General features: G+C 38.2%; 1 protein-coding gene across 6 annotated transcripts in view; it reads left to right on the plus strand.

The window, feature by feature from the left end:
• The window catches only part of LOC129720799 (GTP-binding protein Di-Ras2), a 239,372-nt gene that overhangs the window by 182,724 nt on the left and 34,047 nt on the right, over positions 1–22,601 (plus strand). For all 6 annotated transcript variants that reach the window (XM_055672551.1, XM_055672547.1, XM_055672552.1 and 3 more), the window contains one exon: positions 6,312–6,747. In XM_055672551.1, coding sequence (XP_055528526.1) covers positions 6,659–6,747 — 89 coding nt within the window. In that variant the 5' untranslated portion in view covers positions 6,312–6,658. The remainder of the gene's footprint in view (positions 1–6,311; positions 6,748–22,601) is intronic.

The following is a 22,601-nucleotide window of genomic DNA, read 5'->3' on the forward strand; positions in this document are numbered from 1 at the left end:
CCCATTCTGAGCTTGAGTCGCGAGCTTCCTTTTTAGGTTTTTTTTTTCTCAGAAAAACCTTGTTGTGCACTCTAAAATCAATTTGGAAAAATTTTCTTTTTTTGGTCTCTTTTTGGTTTTCAGATGAATTTTTCGCCATTTGGACTCGTTTTTTTTCTCGTTTTGGTCTTAGGAAGCATTTTTTCGTAACTTTAAGCTACGTTTAAAACCTTTCCTTGTCTACAGAAGCGTTTTAGATTTTTTTTGCTCATTTTGCTCTTTGCTTTGGAAATATTTTTTTTTGCCTTTCTGAGATCAATTTAGGATCTTTTCTTTTTGAAATCTTTCCGGATCTCAAGATGCGTTTTACTGCGCTCTAAGTTTAATTTAGGATCTTTTTTTTGTTTTTTTTTCAGAAGAAGATTATATTCTAAACGTTTGTGGTTCTAAACGTTTGTGGTTCTCAAAAATTCAAGCCTAGACTGACCTTTTAGAGGCACCATTTTTCCTTCCTCTTTTCTTCTTTTTTTTCTCTGTGTGGACTCATCACTGCGACCGGAGACATTTTGATCTATTGTGATATTGCCGAGGTGTTTTCTGTACTTCGCACTTCAAATTATTGGCAGTATCATCACAGACTAACAGACATAACACTTTGAATAATTTTTCAATAAAATCATCGTTCGAGTGATTGCAGTACTTCACCAAATGCTGCCGTGTTCGCGCTGCGACTTGTATATCGACATCAGCGCCAGCATACGTGCAGGTGTCAATTTGGGAACAACAAAATATGTATGAGATTGCATGACAGCGCCCCAAACGGCGTTATCGTGCGATGACTGTTTTTCGATAAGAAATTAGAAATGATCCTTTTTGTGGCGATGGCCTGACTCTAATAAGATTTGAACCCACGGCCACCCACCTATCAAAGTGGACTCTGTAACCTTGCTCCTTTTAATTTGAAATCATTTTCTTTTTGAATTTTTTTCTGTTTGTTTTTTAATTTTTTCTGATTTTTTCATACTGAACTCAAACTTTCTTGGTCTACAGATGCGTTTTTTGTCAGTTTAAGCTTATTTGGGTCATCTTTCTTGAGCTTTTCTAATTTATAAAGGCATTTGCGCAATTTTGGGCTTGAGTTTAGATCTTTTTCTTTCTCGGTGTTTCTCGTCATCATGTGTGTGTGTGTGTGTGTGTGTGTGTGTGTGTGTGTGTGTGTGTGTGTGTGTGTGTGTGTGTGTGTGTGTGGAAACCTATTTCTAGATCCCGCTGTCTTGCTGTTATATATGAAAAAAAAAAAACAGTTTGAATTACCTTTCATTTCTGCAACTATCTTAGTTTCGGGATCTAGAAGGTGTTAGCTCTACCGTTCTTCCAAAGACCCTTCACAGAATAACTACTTGACTAATGAATGAATACTTGCAGTACATTCCGGCTTACATTCAGTAAGCATCATTTCATAATAATATTGGAAACTTATAGATTCTATTATTATTTTCAGACTTTCAATTCATTTTGTACATTTAAATTAAAAAAATGACCCATATTTACTATTATGTTATATTCATTGAATAGAGGAGTGACAACACAATTAAATGAATAACTAAATGAATAAATCTACCATATACGTATGTACCAATTTATAACCTGAAATTTTTGACAAAATGCCAAACTAGTAATAAATAAATAATGTGTAAATCGATCGCCTAGAAAATTAAACAAAAATCAATAATAATGAATCGAAAAACATAAGCAAAAAACAAAGTCAAATTAAGTTGCATTGCTTTAGCTCCATTCACGGCGGAAACAGCAGCACTGTCTGTCCTTCGGACATGCGAACAAGCTTTCATGCAAGCCTTCATGTTGGAAGGGGAGGAAGCAAATGACGCTACTTTTGATTGTCACTTCCAATGTATGAAGTACAATTTTGAAAGTAACAGAACGATTACTTTTAAACTGCTGCCTGCCTGTACACTGTACTCATCATTAGCAGCATCGTTTTAGAGGTCACTTCCACTATCACACGTGAATCTGTAGTCCTAATTGCACCACTAGAATTAGTTTTTTTTTTAATGGAGAATTGACTCTGCACTTATAAAAGCAGTGTTGCCGATCTTTCTCAGTTTTTTCCGTCGTTATGTGCCTAATTTTGGGTCATTTTTTGTATTAGCCATTACAAGCTCTTTTCGCTATCCTGAGACCAATTCTGTTGGCCTTTTCTAATCGTAATCTCGATTGAAGCAATTGTTTCCATACTGAGAAAAATCTGGGATCTTTTTTTTGTGATCTTTTCTGGTCATCAGATGAGTATTCCGTCATTTTGAGCTCAATTTGGGACCAAATTTTATGACATTTGCGGGCTTTCTCTGGCTAAGAGCTCAATTTGATATCCTTGCTTTTCCTTTTCTAAATTTTTGGAAGCGATTTTCCGCTGTTTTGAGCTTACCAATTAGACGAGACGGTGGCTCGTACTGTATCAAGAAGATGTCACGTTGCTCGGTTTTGTGCTTATAACCCGCAAGCCTCCTTCGATCTGATCGAGCTATCGTACACGCTGCGTCCCTGTAATTCTGGTGCCGGCAGGGTTGCTGGAGAGCAATGATTTCACAGGATTCTTATCCGTCATCCTTGCGACGTGACCGGCTTACCGCAACCTATTGACTTTCGCCTGGTGTGTAATGGGGTTCTTTCCAAACAGCGCATGCAGCTCATGGTTCATGCGCCATCGTCATTCTCCTTCGTCCGTCTGTACTCCATCAGGGTTTTATACAGCGTCAACTTCGTGCGACGTCGCACTCAACTCGATCGACGAGTCTTCCGAAGTGAAAAGTAAGCACGATTTCCAGCCTGGATGCGTCCCTGGATCTCTTTGCTGATGTTATTGTCAACGATGACCCCAAATACACGAACTCGTCAACCACTACAAGTTCATTACCATCTACAGGGACGTGAGTTGGGAGGCTGATGTTGTTCTCCTTGGAGCCTCTCGCTCGCATTTATTTCGTTTTCGACGCATTTATTCGCAGTCCGATTCGTCCTGCTACGGCTTTAGTCGGGCGTAAGTTTCCTCCGCCTTCGCAAAGTTACTTGTTATGATGCCAAAGTCATCCGTGTCGATGCCCGCCCTCTGGATCACACCCTCAAGGGCGATGTTAAACAGCAAACAGGAAAGTCCACCACCATGTTTCAACCCTCTGCGCGATTCAAAGAGGTTCGAGAGTATTGCCGAAACATGCACGTAGCACATCACTCACTTCCGCCTTAATCAATCGATTCAGTTTATCCGGGAATCCGTTGTCGTGCATGATCTGCCATAGCTGTTCTCGATCGACTGTATCATAGGCCTCCGTGACGTCGATAAAAATGTGATGTATGGGCACGTACCAGCAAACAATTTTGTTGATTTACAGCTTATTAAACTATTGTTGAGTGAATTTTGGGCGAACTATTGCTGAATAGGCTGTTATTCAACAAAATTATTTGCTGGGGTTGTACTCGCGACATTTATATCGCCATTCAGGTATCCATCGAATCCTTCCACCTTCGAAGTACGTCCACGACCTCACTGGCATCCGTGAGAAGGTTCTTATCTGCGTCGTTGCACATGTCGGTTTGAGGCACATAGTGTCACTGTTGCAGTCTCCACGATAGCTGTGTGAATGCTGCACCAACCGTCCTCGAGAGGCGATGTGCACCAAGCCCCTCAGCCGTGGGTAGTACCACTTCGAGCAGTTGCGCGTATTCCTCGGCAGCCTGGGAGTCCCGAAGCTGCTTGATGTTGGGCCGCGGGGTTAAGCGATGTCGCGCGTGGTATATGGACGCTTCTTCCTCTACATCGGGTCTTTCTTCGTGAGGGCTGTGCACATTAAGGATAGTGTAGTTGTAGAGCCGGACTTTTATTCTCTACAAACACAACCTGTCGCTGATCGCCTGCCACTTGATTACACGACTCCACATCAGGCCCAGCACTATAAAGCCGGTACCCAGCTCGTTGGTTGTGTCGGCGCTCTGGTAGTACTGTGCCTTGCGACCACTAATCCTCCGTACCTCCTCTACTTTCCGGCAAAGCTCCTAGTACGGGTAGACTACTGGTACGCACTGTCCAGCCGTTCACCAACAATGCTTGAGGTGGGATCATTTTTTTGACCTTTTCTGATCTCAGATATGTTTTTTGCCATTTCAGCATTCCTTTTTTTATCAGTTTTAGACTTTAGATATCTTTTTGTATCGCCTTGACCTCAATTTGAGATCATTTCTTTTTGTGGTCTTCTCTGGATTTTTTCTCAATTTTGAGCTCAGTTTTGGGACAATATCACTTTGTTGGCCATTAGGAGCATTTTTCACAACTCTGAGTTACATATGGAACCATTTTTTTAAATTCTGTCTTGTCTTTAGAGCCGTTTTCAATTCTTTTTTACCCTGCAGAAACATTATTTTCGCTTTTCTAAGCTCAATTTGGGATATTATTTCCTGTATAGGTTATTTCTGGCCTTAACAAGCCTCTTTTCATCATCCCGAGATCAATTTAGTTCAGCTCCGTTTTGTGGTCTTTCTTGATCTTTAGATGCTTTTTTTTCTGAGCTTAATTAAAAATCAGCCTCTCTTTTCTAATCTTTTTCGCCATCCTGCACTCAGTCCTCATCTTAATTGGAAACATTTTCTTTCTGTTTTTTTTTTTTTAATTTACAACCCGAATTGAACTTAATTTGGGATTATTTCTTGTCATGGTCTTGGCTGATCTACAGATAAGGCTTTCGCCCAGGTCCGGATTTGAGGGGGCAAATGCCCCGGGCCTACCGGCTTTAGGCGCTTCCCTAATCTTAGGCCAGATGAACTACACGGGAAGCCAAGAAGTTGACCTTTTATTTGCTCATTACTTTCCATTTCACAATAACCACTCAATGTTCTAAGAAAAAAGGGCCCCACGATGATATCTGTCCCGGCCCCCTCATCACCCAAATCTGGCCCTGCTTTCGCAAGTTTCAGCTAAATTCGAGATAATCTTTTTCGTTTATATTCGGAAGAGTTTTTCACCATTTCGACTCAATTTGAGATTATTTTATTTAAGTGGCGTTTTCCTTGCCATTCTGAGCTACATTCAGAGTTTTATTGTTATATTCGTTTTGACTTCAACAGTGTTTTAGAAATCATTCTCTTCTCCGACCTTAAGAAGCATTTTTCCACTATTCTTCTCAATTTGCAACCATTTTCTGTTTTGGCCTTTTCAGAAGTGATTTTCGCTATTCGAAGCTCTTTTTGCGACCATTTAGTTGTTTTTCAGAATCGTTCTTCCCCATTCTGATCTAAATTTGGAATAATTCTTTTGCCTTTTCTCTTGTCTTAGGAGCATTTTTATTTTAGCTGTTCTGAACTCAATTTGAAATCGATTCCTTTTTAACCTTTCCGAATTCCAGGAAACAACCGTTTTAAAAATTGAATATTTTAACCTTTGGATAAAATATTGCAATCAGGTGGGGCAACAACAATGTTAACAACGTGATCCAGAGCTCCACTAAAAATTTTAGGTACGAAAAGTGAGACCTGTTCACACGAAAGCTCGTCTGCCCAAAAAGGGTCTTTTGATGGCTTAAACCATTAGATAAACAATTCGATTTCCCAAACGTCTTCGCTTTTCGTGTGCGTGTGTTCATTAGTGGTATTGATGAATCGCTCCCTGCACACGGTTGGGTGGTAATTCATACGTTTCCGGATGAGGCATCAGCGCCGTAGCAACACCAGTGGAAACTTCGTTCGTTTGCCCGTTCTGCGTGACCTGAACTTTGTTCTCAGCGCGTACGTGCTGCTTGATTACAAGCAGGGTTTTCATTCCGCATGACTGCCAATGTAAGCCTAATTGAATTACATGCATATCATCTTCGCATCAGTTGAAGCCCAGTTACGGAAGCGGCTCTAGCTGAGGAATTGGGTTCTATCCAACAATAATGAATCGGAAAATAATCAATAATTTTACCCATGAAAAAACACTGTCAATTTAATTAATAAATGCAAAGCAAAACTTTTAAACTTGCATTCATAAGTTAATCGTATAAAACAACAGAACTTTCCTCGTACCATATTTTTCCAAGCATTTGATGTGTAATTTGTTCTGTATATTTACAAGGCGCGAAATTTTCTCGATCCGTAAGGACACAAACTCGTTAGGGGCATGTAGACATAACGCCATCCGCAAATATTAGCATAATCAATTTCCATCACCCCGCCTCCCAAGAAGTGATTTCCCATCACGCAAAACTGGGGCAGTTATGCTAGCAGCGAAACAGCGCATAAACATCTTCTGATTAATCCCGCCTTTTGTCTCCGTTTATTTCCAGGCCAGTCACCTTTTTGCCAACGGCCAGGAACAGTTTACGCCTCGGGGGCGATAGTGCAGCAACGAACGCCCGCTTATAGGACCGAGTGCCGTGGAAGCAACGAAGACGAAGAATAATGATCGGTACGGTGGCAGAAGCTTGATTAAAGCTCACCGAGAACGACAGACAAACAGCGGCTCCGTATAGAATATCGTGTCCAGGAAGAAAAACTCAACATCCGGTGTCCACTTTTTCTCCTCATAGAACTAACATAACAGACAGCCAAGCAGCAGAGTTTAACGCAAGAGCGAGCAAAAAATAAAAGCACCATCAGGAAGGAGGAGCTTTTCCTCAGCACAGCCGGCAAAATGAAGGGACGACATCTGAGGAGACGATTCAGTTTGCAGCCTTCCTTCATGAAGGACGACAGCCCGGAAGATAAACCTAAACGAGAGAAGTAAGTTGGGGTTGCTTCTTTATTTTTTTTCCTCAGCTGTTTTGTTGGTCCTCACTAGATTGAATGTATCATTAACATCGTCAGCGTTGTCGTCATTGCCACCACCATCATCATCATCATCAACATCGTCGGGCGCTGAACAGGCTTTGATGTTAAGTGAGTGCTCTTGAGAGCAGAAAATGAGCCATACTCACAATGTGAAGGCGGCGGTGGTTGCAAATATTTCACGAGCTGTTTGCTTATGGGCTTATTAACTTCCTCATTGCATAAATAAAAACACATCGAGGAAAATTTACCTTGAGGGGACAAGTTCTGCTGCGGTATTTTCACTACCTAATGGTATGGCTTTTAATTACCGGGATTTGGAGTAGCGCTCTAATGAAAGAAAAAGAATTTGCAATGTATATTATCCAAAAAACGACAGCTCATTTGGAATGCTGTCAAAAAAAAAAATGGTTTTGAACGTGGAGAAATGTTTCTTTTTGTGGAGAATCTATTTTAAATAGGTGTGTTTTATTTTTCTTAAAAACAGCTTCGCGAGTGATTAATGTATTGCTAAATGAATTAAATATCATAACAATTGTTAGAAACACGTAGAAAATTATTCCAACTTTATCACAGAATAATTTTTGAAGGCAGAATGTCAATTCAGCTCAATTGATGACTTACCGATAGATAGGTCGCTCCATTACTACAAGTTTGAAAACTGATACACGACAAGCCTATTTTCGATTAGAATTCTTTCTAGAAATGTTGAATATGAATAAAAATTTGTCAACGTTTCAGCCAGATTCCATTAAATTGGTTCCATTCCATGAGAGCTGAGCACCCAAATAATGCTTCGGAAAGACAATACGGTACCCGGAATGGAATGACCTTCCATAATCTGTACCTTTTTGAATCAACTGCGAGCGCTGAACCTTCACAAATTTGGAATGGTTTGGGATGCGTGTGTTCTTCCCCGGGAGGCCGCCAAATGGAGCAAAATGTCTTTGTTGTTTTGCCTGGGAAAATGGGAAAATAAAATACAACTGCCAGATGCTGGATGGAGCGAAAAGTTCCCATGTTGGTGCGCACGAGACGCTTCCAGTTTGACGATAAATTTTTGCTAACATCCTGACTTTTCGCGGTTTCCTTCTGCTCCCTTATCAAAAAGAAGAGGTCATTTTTCCCATTTCCCATTTTCTGTTAAGTTCAAAATTTGAGGATCCTCCAAAAGGATGAAATGATAAAAAGTAAATACTATAATAAAGACGAGAATGTATGCGTGTATGGGGACATTGAGTTTTTTTGTGAAATCGTGTTGGAGATAAGAGGGTCAAATTCGTACTATCTATGGGCCACCTGACTGCCTTTATTTAAAAGTGACATCCTGTGCTAGAGTAAGCACTTCATTCAAAGCTAGGCGAAAAAGAACAGCGCAGAGTATGGTCAAGCTTTTCCGAGCATTTTCTTTATCTGCCAGCACCCAAGTGTAGCTGTATTTCAAAGGATATACATATGCAGCGTATCTGTATCCGTTCACTTAGTACAAACTGCTGCAGCTCTAGCGCTGCCGGCACTGTGAACACTGAGCTTCATAACAATAGAAGATGGGTGGTAAAAGATTTTCCACTCTACCCGTCCAGTAGAAAGTGAAGACGATTGCTGGCACCGGAACAGAAAATCAAGACCTGTTGTCTGCTGTGTCGGTTGCTGGCAAATAAATAGGTTCAGAAGCTACCCTCTTTTATTTGCGTGGTAAATGTGAACTGATTTGTAACTGCAGCTACCAGCATAAAGCAATCGGACCCACGAGATGACAACAGTGAAGATCATTCAACTGAAAGCTAGCAGGGGTTTTTATGGATCAATTCTCCTGAATGAATGGAGATTCGAATGGATTTAGCACCCCGTTGGAGTCGAATCAGAACTAGATTATTCTACTGAAAGTAACATTTGAATTGTATGAAGTTTGCACAGAGAAACAACTTTCAATGCGTTCGCTTCAAATCTGTCTAACCAGGTACACATCATTGAGCAAACAAAACACTTGAAACGACTTCCGTCCCCGATATTGTCGGCCTGGATCCCATAAACGAACAAACTTTACACATAAATGCCAGTCAAACTGCACTGCACCAGAAAATCAGAGCTCCTCTTATTTCCTCTTACGGTTGAGCGTTCTTTCGAAATAATGGGGCGAAAGTTTCGCTAAGATCTTCCCTTCTACCAACCAGAAGCCGATTAAACTCAAACTCGTGCAAATAGCAGATAACATTTCTTTCGGGCAAACAATGTAAATAAAAAAAAAAGTCAAGTACTTCCGCTCTGTTCTTCGCCAAGAGATTCTTATCGTCGAAAAATAGCCCCGGAAGAAGAAGTTCTTCCTTGAAAACGATTTACATCGACGAAAGATGATACTGCTGATAGCAGAAATTGAGCTTGGCAGCTGCGTGACCTGCTCCGGTATCGTCTTTTGCAGCACGAACTGAGAATACCGCAAATTCCTAAGGGTGTCTACAGACGTAAGTCATGCTGACTAGCCGGAGAACCGTTAGAAGACTCCCCAGGGAGAACGCGCCATTTCCATGTGTGCATGTTTGCGTGTGTGATTTTCGCGTAAAAATACCTCTTGCTCGTTCGAAGATCATCCCGGCGGTGCTATACTGAGCGTTTGCTGCCACGCCATCTCGGGTCGTGTCGAGTTAAGTGCGTGGGACAGCCTTCTGATTCATTGCCGATGGCTGGCTGGCAGGCGGCAGTAGCAGCAGTGAAAGATCAGAAAGAAACGGACAAAGCTGCGGCTGCCATTGCCATCACTATCACTCGCAGCTTGAGGCAGCCACAGGCTGATGAAATGTTATCTTTTCTCCTTCCACCCTCCACTAGCGGGAATGAGGAGAATTTCCCACTACGTTGAAGTTTTTGACACAACTTACCCGGAGCGCCGACAACGACGACGGCGACGACGCGATAACAGCGGCTGTCGTTTCGGAAAGGTTTAACCGCCTGGTAGGCATCATCAATAGGGTTTATGAATTGCAGAAGAATACTTTGTATTTAAGCAAAGTGCTTTTTGTTCGATGTCCTTAATTAACCACAAAATTGAGTATATTCGTTCGTGAATAACTGAACAATTATTGATATTTATTGGTTGTTTCTCGACTTGTCTTGAATTTTCTTTGTTACTTCAGTGCTGACGCAAATTTCCTCTACTATTGTTTCGGTTCATTTATCTTAATTTCGAATAAACAGAAAACCTATTGTACTAATTATAAACGTAAAATTATTTGGATTTTACACGGAAGTTAAATGCACTGATCAATACAGGTTTTACCCTCAAACTTTAAAAGAAAATAAAGATTATAGCGTTTTGAGCGTTCCTGTGAAGGTAAGTGCCTCTAGCCAAAGTGCGAAAGTGCGTCAAAAGACTGCAGAGTAATTTCTCGTCGAATTTATTGTTTCTCTGTTTGCTTACCTCAGAACCTCATTGAAGCTTGTGAAGACTTGACGCACTTTGGAGGTGGCTAGGGGCATTAGGGCGCCAATCATCGTATGAAAAAAATGTGACCAGAAAATTTCAAAAAAAAAACCCTATACAAAATGTTCACCTGCCCGAAAAAACACCCTGTGCAAAATTTCAGCTCAATCGGACTTAAAATGGGGTGGCGCAAAGCGATTGAAGTTTGGCTTTCTTGAAAACCGAAAAATCACCCGGTTTTCGAAAAAAAAATTTTGATGCCAAATGACTTAAAAACGCATGAAACGTCGAGAATTGGTGTCACCTGAAAAAAAAATTTTTTTTTGCAAAAATTTACTCTCTGGGACGTTTTCAATTGTGGAAGGCGGAGTCCAAAATGTTTAGAATTCATCTTTTGAAATTGATCACTAATCTCTCGAAATAGCTTGTATAATGATATACAGTATAACTAGCATCAAATACATTATGTTTCATTAGGGTGGTTCATTTATTCGACATAGGGTGGTTCATAATATTGTGTAAAAATGAGTATAAAATGAAAAAAAAATCACTTTTCACTGAATACCAATAGAAAAATTCCAGAAAATATAATATTTGTTATATCATTGTCGTTAAAGTGGCAATGTTAAATTGGAAAAATTATAAGTAAAATGGCAAAATATTACAAAACAAATTTACAAAATGTATCAAACTACTCTGTGCAAAAAAAAAAATTTACCTTACCAAACAGTCCCAAGCCGTGGTGTGGCCTTTGCCTATCTCAACCAAAATTAAGATTGTGTCTCGTGGAAAATGTTGAATGCTTTCATGTCATTTGCAAAATCACACACGGAAGGTACATGGAATTTGAATATTTGAAAAATGTTTTCGATTCCAAGTGTCTTAAAAGTACATGAAACGGTGGAAACTGATGGAATATGTTATATTACTTTGTTTGTAAAATCTACTCTCTAAGACTGTTGCACTCGTCTTTCGAATGTTGTATCCAGGGTTGATATTTGTTGACACTCTTGAGTGAAAGTGAAAAAAAGCATCCATAAACGTTATTTTTTTACAATCCTTTCAGAGTTCTCCTTTCCCGCTTTTTGCATGGAAGTGAACTGTCAAAACACCTCATTATATTTCATGCGATGAAAGCAAGACAACAAAATCAGCTTATCAGTTAACGAAGATTGTCAAGGCGTCGGTCAGTATCAGTGAAAAAGTGTTTCGGTGAGGTTTATTTTGGTTGAGTGGACTGTTTGTTTTTCTTTTTCGCTTTGAAGTGAAGATTGGATTTAATCATTTAATCATTTGGTTGGATTTGTTGTCGAATTTTATTTCGTAACCGTGAACGATGCGCGCAATCTATTTCACCTGAGTATAACAGCACGTTACAAGGACGAAAATCTAGTGTATCTGAAAGAGTGCTGCGATCATTGGAAGTGAAAATTGAAAATGATTGGCTGTAATTTTCGAAGAATTTTGCTAGGGAAAATGACTTTTATCAGCACTGGTTGTATCAGACAAATTATTCGTTTTATTTACCACAATAATGTCCTTTGCCAACACTTGATTGAACACACAATGCTCTGACTTATATAATCGGACAAAAGACTGTATCGATGTTATTCAGTGATAATGAGAGTATAGGGATTCCAATCAGATGCGCAAAACAATTGACTCGTTGTTTCTGGGTTTGCGTCGTTTTGTCAGTTCGACCATACATAAATATTCTTGATTCCTCATAGAGTGCTCTATTGGAAATTAAAAAGAAATATGTCTACAGTCGAAACGGCATAGTGTCTTCGGCAAAGTTGTAGATAATATTTTTTCCTTCCAAAAAAAATATGCCTTTAAAAAATAAATAGTTGAAAATAATTTTTTTTCAAAAAATGATAACTCATTTTTCTTGATTTCTATATGATCGGGCTGGTTTCATTGTTTTGGTAATATTTCGTACCGATTATTAAAAAAATCAAGTTTTTAAAAACATGAGCCCTTCTGAATAATAAATTTTTAATCTTTTTTCTTAACTCTTTTTTAACTTTTGAATGAATAATTTTTTTAGTGTATTTTTTTTAGAAAGACAGAATTATTATCTACAACTTTGTCGAAGACGTTACACCAATCAAACGAACCGAAGTTTTTTTTTATTTTATACTCATTTTTCACAATATTATGAACCACCCTATGCCGAATAAATGAACCACCCTAATGAAACATAATGTATTCGATGCTAGTTATAGTGTATATCATTATACAAGCTATTTCGAGAGACTAGTGATCAATTTCAAAAGATAAATTCTAAACATTTTGGACTCCGCCTTCCACAATTGAAAAACCTAAATTAATCCAGCTAGCGGTCAGACCCAGCCTTTCTCATTTAAAATTATTATTTGTAAAAATAGATTTACATGAACGCTGCAATCCAATAAAGGAATATTCACTCTTTGGGTACTAAAATATTGATGTTGTAACTAAAGTATAAAATTTGAAATTTGAATTAAATTCAATCATCAGCAATATCAGAAACGTTTAAATTGAACGATAACATATTTAAATTATGTTGAGGTCACATATATTGAACAAAGCAGGTATAGTTTTGAATAGTCTCTTAATTTCTTTACTTTTCATAACTTCTGAACCACATATCAAATTGTTATGAAGATTATCATTTGTAAGTTTGAGAGATGACTCGTTCGTATGACACAAGCTATGTTCCAATAAGTCATGTAATCTTTGAGATAATAGACTTTCGTTGTTTGATTAACAATTTAATACATAACGGTTGCTTAATTTCGATTATAATCAAATGAAAAGGGAACGTATAAAGCAGCCAAACTTTGAAACCACGTGTTCAATCATAATTCACCAGTTAACCCTTAACTAGCCCGTTCATCTGATATCAATATTGTTCAAATCGGTTGTGTAGTTTCTAAGATAATGAAGTTTCGTGATTTTCACATTTCGATACATTACAGACGAAGTTACCACCCGATTACAGCAAAATGCAATAGGGTGTTATGAGGCAGCTAGACCTTTCATTTGATACTAATTCTGTGGGAATCGGGTCAACCATCTCTGAGAAAAGTGAGTGAGTCCAGGTAGTCTTCGGAATATGTTTCTTTCAATAGCTAGATTTCACATTTTTAAACATAACAGGCAAAGTAATAATCCGTTTGCAAAAAAAAATCATTAGGGTCTTATGGGGCAACAAGAACTTCCATATGACACTGATTTTATGCAAATCTGTCCAGCCATCTCTGAGAAACATGAGTGAGATTAAATAGTATCCAGAACACGTTTCTTTCCATAACTTCTGAACCACAAAATTCAAAAGTTAAGGGTTTTCAGGTAGCCCGTTCATTTGAAACCAATTTTGTTCAAATCGGTTGTGCAGTTTCTGAGATATTGATGTTTCGTGATTTTTACATTTTGATACATAACCTCTAAACTAGAAATCTGATTACAATAAAATTCAATAGGATCTTATAGGGCAACTAGACCTTTCATTTGCAATTAATTTCATTGAAATCGGTTCAGCCATCGCTGAGAAAAGTGAGTGAGAAAAAAAGTTTCCAGTGATCGTTAGGAGAAAGTCAATATGTTTACTTTCATTATGTGATTTCACATTTTTATGAACAACGGACAAAGTTACTATCCGATTGCAATAAAATTCAATAGCAACCTATGGGGCAACTAGACCTTTCATTTGACACTAATTTTGTGAAAATCGGTTCAGCTATCTCTGAGAAAAATGAGTGAGTTTAAACAACCTTAGGATAACTTTTCTTTACATAAGTTTTGAACCATATGTTCAACCATAACGAAATTTGAAAGTTAAGGGTTCTGGAGACAGCCCGATCATTTGAAACCAGTTTCATTGAAATCGGTTGTGTGGTTTCTGAGATATTGATGTTTCGTGATTTTTACATTTTGATACATAACCTCTAAACTAAAAATCCGATTACAATGAAATTCAATAGCAACCTATGGGGCAACTAGACCTCTCATTTGCAATTAATTTCATGAAAATCGGTCCAGCCATCTCTGAGAAAAGTGAGTGAGAAAAAAAAGTTGCACATACACACACACACACACATACACACATACATACATACATACATACATACATACATACATACATACAGAAAATGCTCAGTTCGTCGAAAGGGGTCGAATGGTATATGACATTCGGCCATTGGGACCCCTTTTATACCTTTGGTTTTTCCAGTGATTGCTATACCTTTCTAGGAGAAAGGCAAAACGACTAAGTCCCAGAGAGTAAATTTTTGCAAAAAAAATTTTTTCGGATGACACCAATTCTCGACGTTTCATGCGTTTTTAAGTCATTTGGCATCAAAAAAGAATTTTCGAAAACCGAAATTTCACCAACCACCCCCCCCCCCCCCCCTTGGGTGATTTTTCGGTTTTCAAAAAAAACAAACTTCAATCGCTTTGCGCCACCCCAATTTAAGTCCGATTGAGCTGAAATTTTGCACAGGGTGTTTTTTCGAGCAGGTGAACATTTTGTATAGGGTTTTTTTCTTTTGAAATTCGAGATGACCATTTTGGCTGGCACCCTAAGGGGCATCGATATTCACAGGATTTTAGATTGAGCTCAAACTGGAATAAATTAAGGTTAATAGCTTTTCGAGCGTCCTGTACTCTGAAACACAAGTTTTCATGATAAACTTTTCAATAGTTTACAAATAATGGAGTTTAATATAACTCCTTCTTCCTCCCTGACTTCGTCGCTGACATAGAAGAAAGTCAATGATTTCTATAACATTGACTACACGATCCGTTCCAAAGAAGTGCCACCATCCTGTGCTCCGACAGCCGTGGCAAACGAGAGAACTTCGGCAGTTGAAATCCGAGGAGAGCGCTGCCTTGAAAAAATTTATTAAGCACCGTACACTATCCCTAAAACGTCATTATGTGAGAATCAACCACACATACAAAAGTGTTGCGAAACCATGCTTTCTCCTATATCAACAAGATTTACAGGGGAAGCTCAAATCTCGTTTCAAGCAGTTTTGGGGGTTCGTCAATCAACAACGACATGAAAGTAGGATACCCTCCTCCAACCACCCCGCAGGACATCTGTCAGCTTTTCGCCGAGAAATTTGCCAGCGTGACGAGGCACTGAACGATCATCATGTTGAACGTGCCGCCAGTAATACCCCACGGTCCGATAAAACTTTGAACACCTTTTATTCAGACGCGACGATGATTTCTAGAGCCTGCTGCAAACTCAAAGCATCATTAAACCCGGCTCCTGACGGGATTCCGTCGACGTTTCTTAAAACGCAGATTGATAACCTAGTATCTCCGCTCCTTGACAGTATTGTGAAACGTGCTCAGACGGATGTCATTTACACTGACTCGACAGCTGCCTTCGATAAACTGAACCAACGCATAGCCGTTGCAAAACTTGACAATCTTGGAATCAACGGGAATCTCTTACTATGATTTCAATCGTAACTTACCGGTCGCCGTCTAACCGTTGCCATTAGAGATTTCCAATCCTCTTATTTTGACGTAACGTCTGGAAAACTACAGGGAAGTCACTTAGGACGGCTTATCTTACTGCTCTATTTTAATGACGTGAACCTAGTTATTAAAGGACCACGGTTGTCTTACGCGGATGACCTCAAACTCTATCTTCAAGTTCACCCAATTGAAGACTGTCACTTCCTTCAATGTCAGCTAGATATTTTTGCCAATTGATGTCATCAGAACCGTATGGACGTTATTCCATTCAATTGCTCGATTATATAATTTTTGCGGAAAAAATAGACTGTACACAAATATCTTAAAATAACAATATAGTTCACTCTCGAATTTCCCATATATTTCCGTGAAGACAGACAGGGAACACCCCCTCTTGTGGTGAAAAAGGTAACTAAACTCATTGCACAGTGGTACAGTGAGGCAATTTAGGCGGACATGAGCTTTTCGTTGCGATTTTGGTTTGCGGTATAGCTTTTGTAAAAAGTTGTTTTTTTACACATAGCCCTCTATTTATGTGCAAATGAAAATCTGGGTGGTCCTGAAATCAACAAAATAAAAACAAACTAACTTGTTTTTATTTGCATAAATAATTGTAAACATTCTTTGGCAAACTTGTAGATCAACTAATTCTAAGTAACTTTGTAAAATACTTTTTTGTAGTCATTAAATTTGGTTTCCAAAAACAGTCTTTTCGCTCTATTTTTTCAATTCAAATTTAAAAACTAAGTTTTCTTCGGTAACTTGAATCAAAAATACGCCAATTTTGACAAAAAAACATTGTCGATATATTGTACAGATTAAGAGTTTTCACTATTTCTATTTTAAAAATAGGCCCTTTTAAAATATTGATGTCTCCGTTTAGGGCAAACATAAATAATATTTTTTGGTATCATTTGAAAGAACAAATATTGTATAAATATTGTGAAGAAATACCGAAAGTTGCTTAAAATTAGTTGATCTACAACTGTGCTGATGAATGTATACATTTATTTTATTTCTGCAAATAAAAAAGTTAGTTTTTTTCTTTAGTCGATTTCAGGACCACCCTAATTTTCATTTGCACAAAAAAAATAGACTAAATATAAGAAACAAGTTCTTAGAAAAAAAATTACTCTAAAACCACAAAATCGCATCGAAAAACTCATGTCCGTCTACATTGCCTTACTGTACCACTGTGCTTGTTGTTAAATTTCTGTGAGCGTGTGACATTCTCACACACGAAACTGAGTTTATTCAGTTTTAGATTTAGTTGACTCAATTTCATACTTTCACAGAATAAAATATGTTGTAGATTTCGTGCGTATATTGTTTGTATGTAAAACTAACGCCATTCCGGGAGTTAAATATTGATAATATAATAGATGTAGCTTATCGAGGCACGAAGAAGAAATATTCAAATAATCCATCACGGGAAGCAACTACGAAATGTGCGGCCGTCAAGCTCAAGCTCAATAATCAGGCCACGAAGTGTACAATTAAATGAATGTTTCAATTACCTAGTGGAAAAGATAAAAGGAGAAACCGCACAATGGTTGTCAATAGTCGTATATGGTTGTTGTGCAACTTTTAGCTTAGATAACACTTGAATGTTCTATCAATTTAACAATTTCAGTATGGATACATATAATGTTGTAATTGGTTTAAAAGCTTTATAATATTATATAAAAAAGATATTCAACAAAACAAACATAATTAGTGATAACAACTGTTATGCAAAAACTATTATTTAATGTTTAGTTTTATTCGTTTTGAAAGTATTTTTTGTTTTTTTATCCCTCCGAATTTTTGCTCTCGAGTTCTAATCTTCGTATTCATCACTTGCAGCTTTGCTTTAACCAGCATATTTATGTATTTACTAGCTGACCCGGCAAACCTCGTCCCGCCTATAATTGTGTTTAATTTAATAATTTTCAACATTCCAAATTCATTGATTTCTTGCGATTTGTTTATATCGTTTGAAATTATGGTTTTATCGGAATGACAACATCCTCGATTTTTGCCTTTAGTACATCACCTCTATTCCGAAAACACTCATATTGGGTGGTATTCAGTTATTTTCGTTGTTTTCCAGAAACTAGAAGTGGTCATCTTCGACTTCAAGATGGTGTCCAGGGTCAATGCTTGGCTTCTATACATTATTTCGATTACGGAAATATTCATATGCAGTAGTATTCGGCTGTTTCCCAGAAGTTGCCATCTTACAATTCAAAATGGTGTCTGAGGTCAATTTTTAGCTCCATGCATTATTCTGGTTAAAGAAACTCTCATAATGGGTGGTATTTGGTCCCTTTAGGCTATTTTCCAGAAACCGGAAGTCTCCACCCTGGATTTTAAAATGGCATTTGGAGACAATTGCTGGCCCCTGAGCGTCATTCTGGTTTAAGAAACCCCAATAATAGGTGTTATTTAGTCATTTTCGGCTGTTTTACAGAAACCGGAAGTCACCATCTTAGGATTCAAAATGGTGTCTGTGGTCGATTCTAGCTCCTGTGTATTATTCTGGTATCGAAGCATCTCATATTGGATGGAAATCGGCCGGTTGAAGAAATACCCATGTTGGGTGGTATTTGGTCATTTTCGGCAGTTTCCCATTCACCGGAAGTCGTCATCTTACAATTGATAATGTTGTCTGAGGTCGATTTGTAGCTTCAGTGCATCATAACAATCCCGGAAATACCCATAATGAGTGTTATTTGGTCTTTTGCCACTGTTGTTTAGGAACCGAAAGTCGCCATATTGGATTTCAAAACGGCATTTGGAGACAATTTCTGGCCTCTGAGCATCATTCTGGTTAAAGCAACACCCATATTTGGTTGTTTTTGGGTCATTTCGGCAGTTTTCCAGTCACCGAAAGTCGCCATTTTACAACTCAAAATGTTGTCTGAGCTCGAATTGTGGTTTCAGTGCATCATCACGATTTCGGAAATACCCATATTGGGTGGTATTTGGTCATATCTCGCTGTTTCTCAGAAACCGGAAGTCGCCATCTTGGATTTCAAAATGGTATTCAGAGACAATTTCTGGCCTCTGAGCGTCATTCTTTAAATTAAAGAAACATCCATGCTAGGTGATATTTGGTCATTTTCGTCTCTTTTCCAATCACTGGAAGTCGCCATCTTACAATTCAAAATGATGTCTGAGGTCGATTTGTGGCTTCAGTGCATCATAACAATCGCGGAAATACTCATATTTGGTCATTCGCCGCTGTTTTTCAGAAACCGGAAGACGCCATCTTGGATTTCAAACTGCCATTTGGAGACAATTTCTGGCCTCTGAGCGTCATTCTGGTTAAAAATAAAACACCCATATTAGGTGGTATTTGGTCATTTTCGGCAGTTTTCCTGTCACCGGAAGTCGCCATTTTACAACTCAAAATATTTTCGGAGGTCGACAAACGTACAAACCGTGGAACACCACCCATGGATTGCCTCATACATAGGCGAACTTTATTATTATAAAATATTCGGCCGAGTCCACTTCACAATAAAATGTGCATTTTTTTCAGTGTACCCATTAGGGTAATATTATTGTCAAAAGTTACTCTTTTTCGCATGTAGTGTAGAACAATATCAGAAGTGTCGCACCTAGCGGTCGAAAAGGTGACTAACGCTTCTGTCATTTTCAATTTGTCTTCATAATTTCACGTAAGTGAACTATATTGGTATTTAAGATATTTGCTGTACATTAGGGGTCATCCACATACCACGTGGACAGATTTTAAACGATTTTGACCACCCCTTACCCCCGTGGACAACTGCTCATATCAATTCTTTTTTTTTATATGGACCGTGAACATTACACATACCCCTGCCCCTCCCCCCCTTTCCACGTGGTATGTGGATGGCCCTTTATACAGTTTTGGCGCTATGGTTGGTCTGCGAAGCGGAGTATCTGCTCTATTCGACTTTAATTTCTCTCGAACGCTTCTTCGTCAGCGAAATCGTTTTTTTTTTTAAGATCTGACTAGTTCAAATGTAATGTAATGTAAATATAATGAAGTATTGTTTGGTAATATGTAATATTGTATTGACTCTCTCAAGCTATTTTAACTGTAAGCTTTAAGTTACACCATAATTCAAATTGGTGCGGTGATCAAGTTAAGTGTTTGAGAGTTTACAAATAACCTTGCCACGCTAAATACATCAGGAAATACATCAGGTACTAATAGTGTTTCCATCTCAAATTCTATGATTAAAGGTTGACATCGTTGCCCCTCGCCATCCTCACTACATCAACGAGATACAAAAAATTCTCAAATGACACAGTAACGTTGGAAAAATACGCTTCATACTAAAAACTTCATTATTTGAAGTTGTACGGTTAACGTGACAGGCGATTTAGAGTTTACAGAGATCAAATTAACCCCTCTGTACACGCTCATGAGCTAGAGTGAAATTAGAGTATTTGTGACACTCCCCATCAGGGCTCTACATTTTCAAAACATAACAATGAAACTGAAAATTTCGCGCAGTCATTCAGATTTGCGCAGTTTCATTTTCATTTGATTCCTTTCGGCTACTGTCATCGAATCACGATAAACATTTTCGCTGTCAAACCGATTTGATTACGGGTTTCTTGCTCGCCTGGTGTGCACCGGGTCATTTCAAATGAAACTGATGACTGTCTCAATTGACGGAGACACTGACGCGCATTATGACACTTTCCTTTCCCTCAACGTGTCATTTGAAATTAGCACCGCATCAAGTCATTAGGTAATAGTTTGAAAGATGCAATGGCAACCAATAAATACGTCACGCAAAGTTCAGAGATTTTTTGCTGTTGGTCACTGGCGCATCGAAGCCAATTCGGGTTGTAAAGTTAGTATTGACGTACTCCGTTTGATGGCGTCACGATTTTCCTAACTACTTTTCCCATCTATATGAGTGAGTACTGTATGGAAACTCCCTGTCTCCTTCAGCGTTCATTGTCATTTTCAATTAACAATCGTCAGGTGATAGTGACGCTATTAATCTGCGCTTTCCCTTGAAAATAATTTATTTCCTTTTTCAGCTGTAAAAATCAAAGCAAGAGCATTCGAGTAGTTTTCATTTGACTCACTTGGTGCTCGAAAAAGAACCAAATGTTTTTGTAAATCGAAAGCACAGCGTCACTATAATCTGATTATTTGTCAATTGAAAACGATTCCGTCAGGTTCAGCTTCCCATACTTGAAAACCCCTCAATGAATTCTCGATGAATACTCATTTCAATTTTGTTAATTTCTTTTTTAGAAAAACAATAAATGACTTTTGTTCCTAAATGGGTACTTGTAGTGTATATATAGCATGGTACGCAGTTAAAAAGAAAAGAGGTTTACGAAATTTTTCTCTTTTTACCAAACGGAATTTTGACAGCTGAGAATGTTTCACAGTAACGATATCTGACGTTAGTGAGCGCATGATTTTTGCTTTTTTTCTAGAACACTTGAACACACTTGTTTACCAAACGCAATCTGGTGTGAGAGCAGGAATACCAGGTAATTTTTTCAAAAGTCTTCATGATCCGCGAAAAAATGTCCTCCTACCCGAAGCCCGAAGGCTGAGAAAAACTTTCCGGCAAATCGAAAACTGTCGAGCAAAAAAAAAAGATCGCCACTAATGCAAAAATGCGGATGATTATCACATATTTTTCAATGCCTTTACATGTTTTATCCTATATCTTCACTTTGTCATCACAAGAATGGATGTCTTCATCGTGCACTCAAAATAATTTTCACGTTATTGTTACGTGAAAGTTCCTATACTTGTTCATTTTCTGTCATTTTACATGATTTATGTGACAAACATAACAAAAAACAGAATTTCTGAATGGCTTGCAAATAAGTGAATTTTCGAAGAATCCTAATAAACTAGAGACTTGAGCTTACAGGTTTCACACAGCTTCAGTTCAAAGTTGGAAGAGTTACATGAACAAAAACAGCAACAATCCCAGAGAATGTCGTAATATTTATCAGTGTTTATACTGTTTAATTCATTTACGAATTGACGAATTTGCATACATGAGTGATTTATTACGCAACATATTTGGATAATTTCTAAAACTCATAAAAATTAGAGAACTAAATGAAAATTTTACATTTCGTACTATCAGATATCCAAATGCCTTTCACTTCACCAGTAGATGAATTCTACGTGAAACTCACATGAAATGCATGCATCTACTGAATAAATTTCAAAGGATAACTCATCTCACCTGGTCATGATGAACTCAAATGACAATCACGTAGAATCTACTAGAAAACGATAGTGGAAAATATTCACGTAACTTTTCCGGTAACTATCACGTGAAAAATATTTTGAAATGTAGGCTAAATGTCTTCCAATCTGGCATCGCTGGGTGTGAGACGACCAACCAACTTTTTCAGTACCCGAATAATGTCAGTGCTCATTATTCCGTGCAAGAACAAGTGACATTTTGCTTCACAGCAGTGTTAACAGCAAGTGAACTTTGTTTTCCTTTTCGGTTTACGATTTCTTTTTAGCTGCGTACTAGCTACTAGAAGAAATTTCATTGCCTGATTCAGTGCCTGAATTTTACATGGGATTGAGATAGGTAAATGAATTTCTTTTTGAACTGCATACTGCGCTTATGACAAGGAAAAACTTCGCTTGCGTAAATTTTTTTCACCTTGTTTCTTCATCCATGCACCCCTCGGTTTTGACAGCTGGTTGTTTACATCCGGACAAACATAATTTTTGTAGCTTTTTAGTTAACTTTTCGTACGTAGTGAAGTGTTTTTGACGCTTAGGAAGCTTCCAAAAAATGGGTGGAAAGTAAATCTCTACACATGTCCGATATATGATTGTGCGTAAATTCCAGCGTAAGAAGTCTTAATGAAACATTGCTAGGTCGGTAGTCCAGGTGGTCATTTCGAAGCATCAGACATTCGGAAG

This window comes from Wyeomyia smithii, chromosome 2 (assembly GCF_029784165.1).
Source record: "Wyeomyia smithii strain HCP4-BCI-WySm-NY-G18 chromosome 2, ASM2978416v1, whole genome shotgun sequence".
NCBI classification, from domain to species: Eukaryota; Metazoa; Arthropoda; class Insecta; order Diptera; family Culicidae; genus Wyeomyia; species Wyeomyia smithii.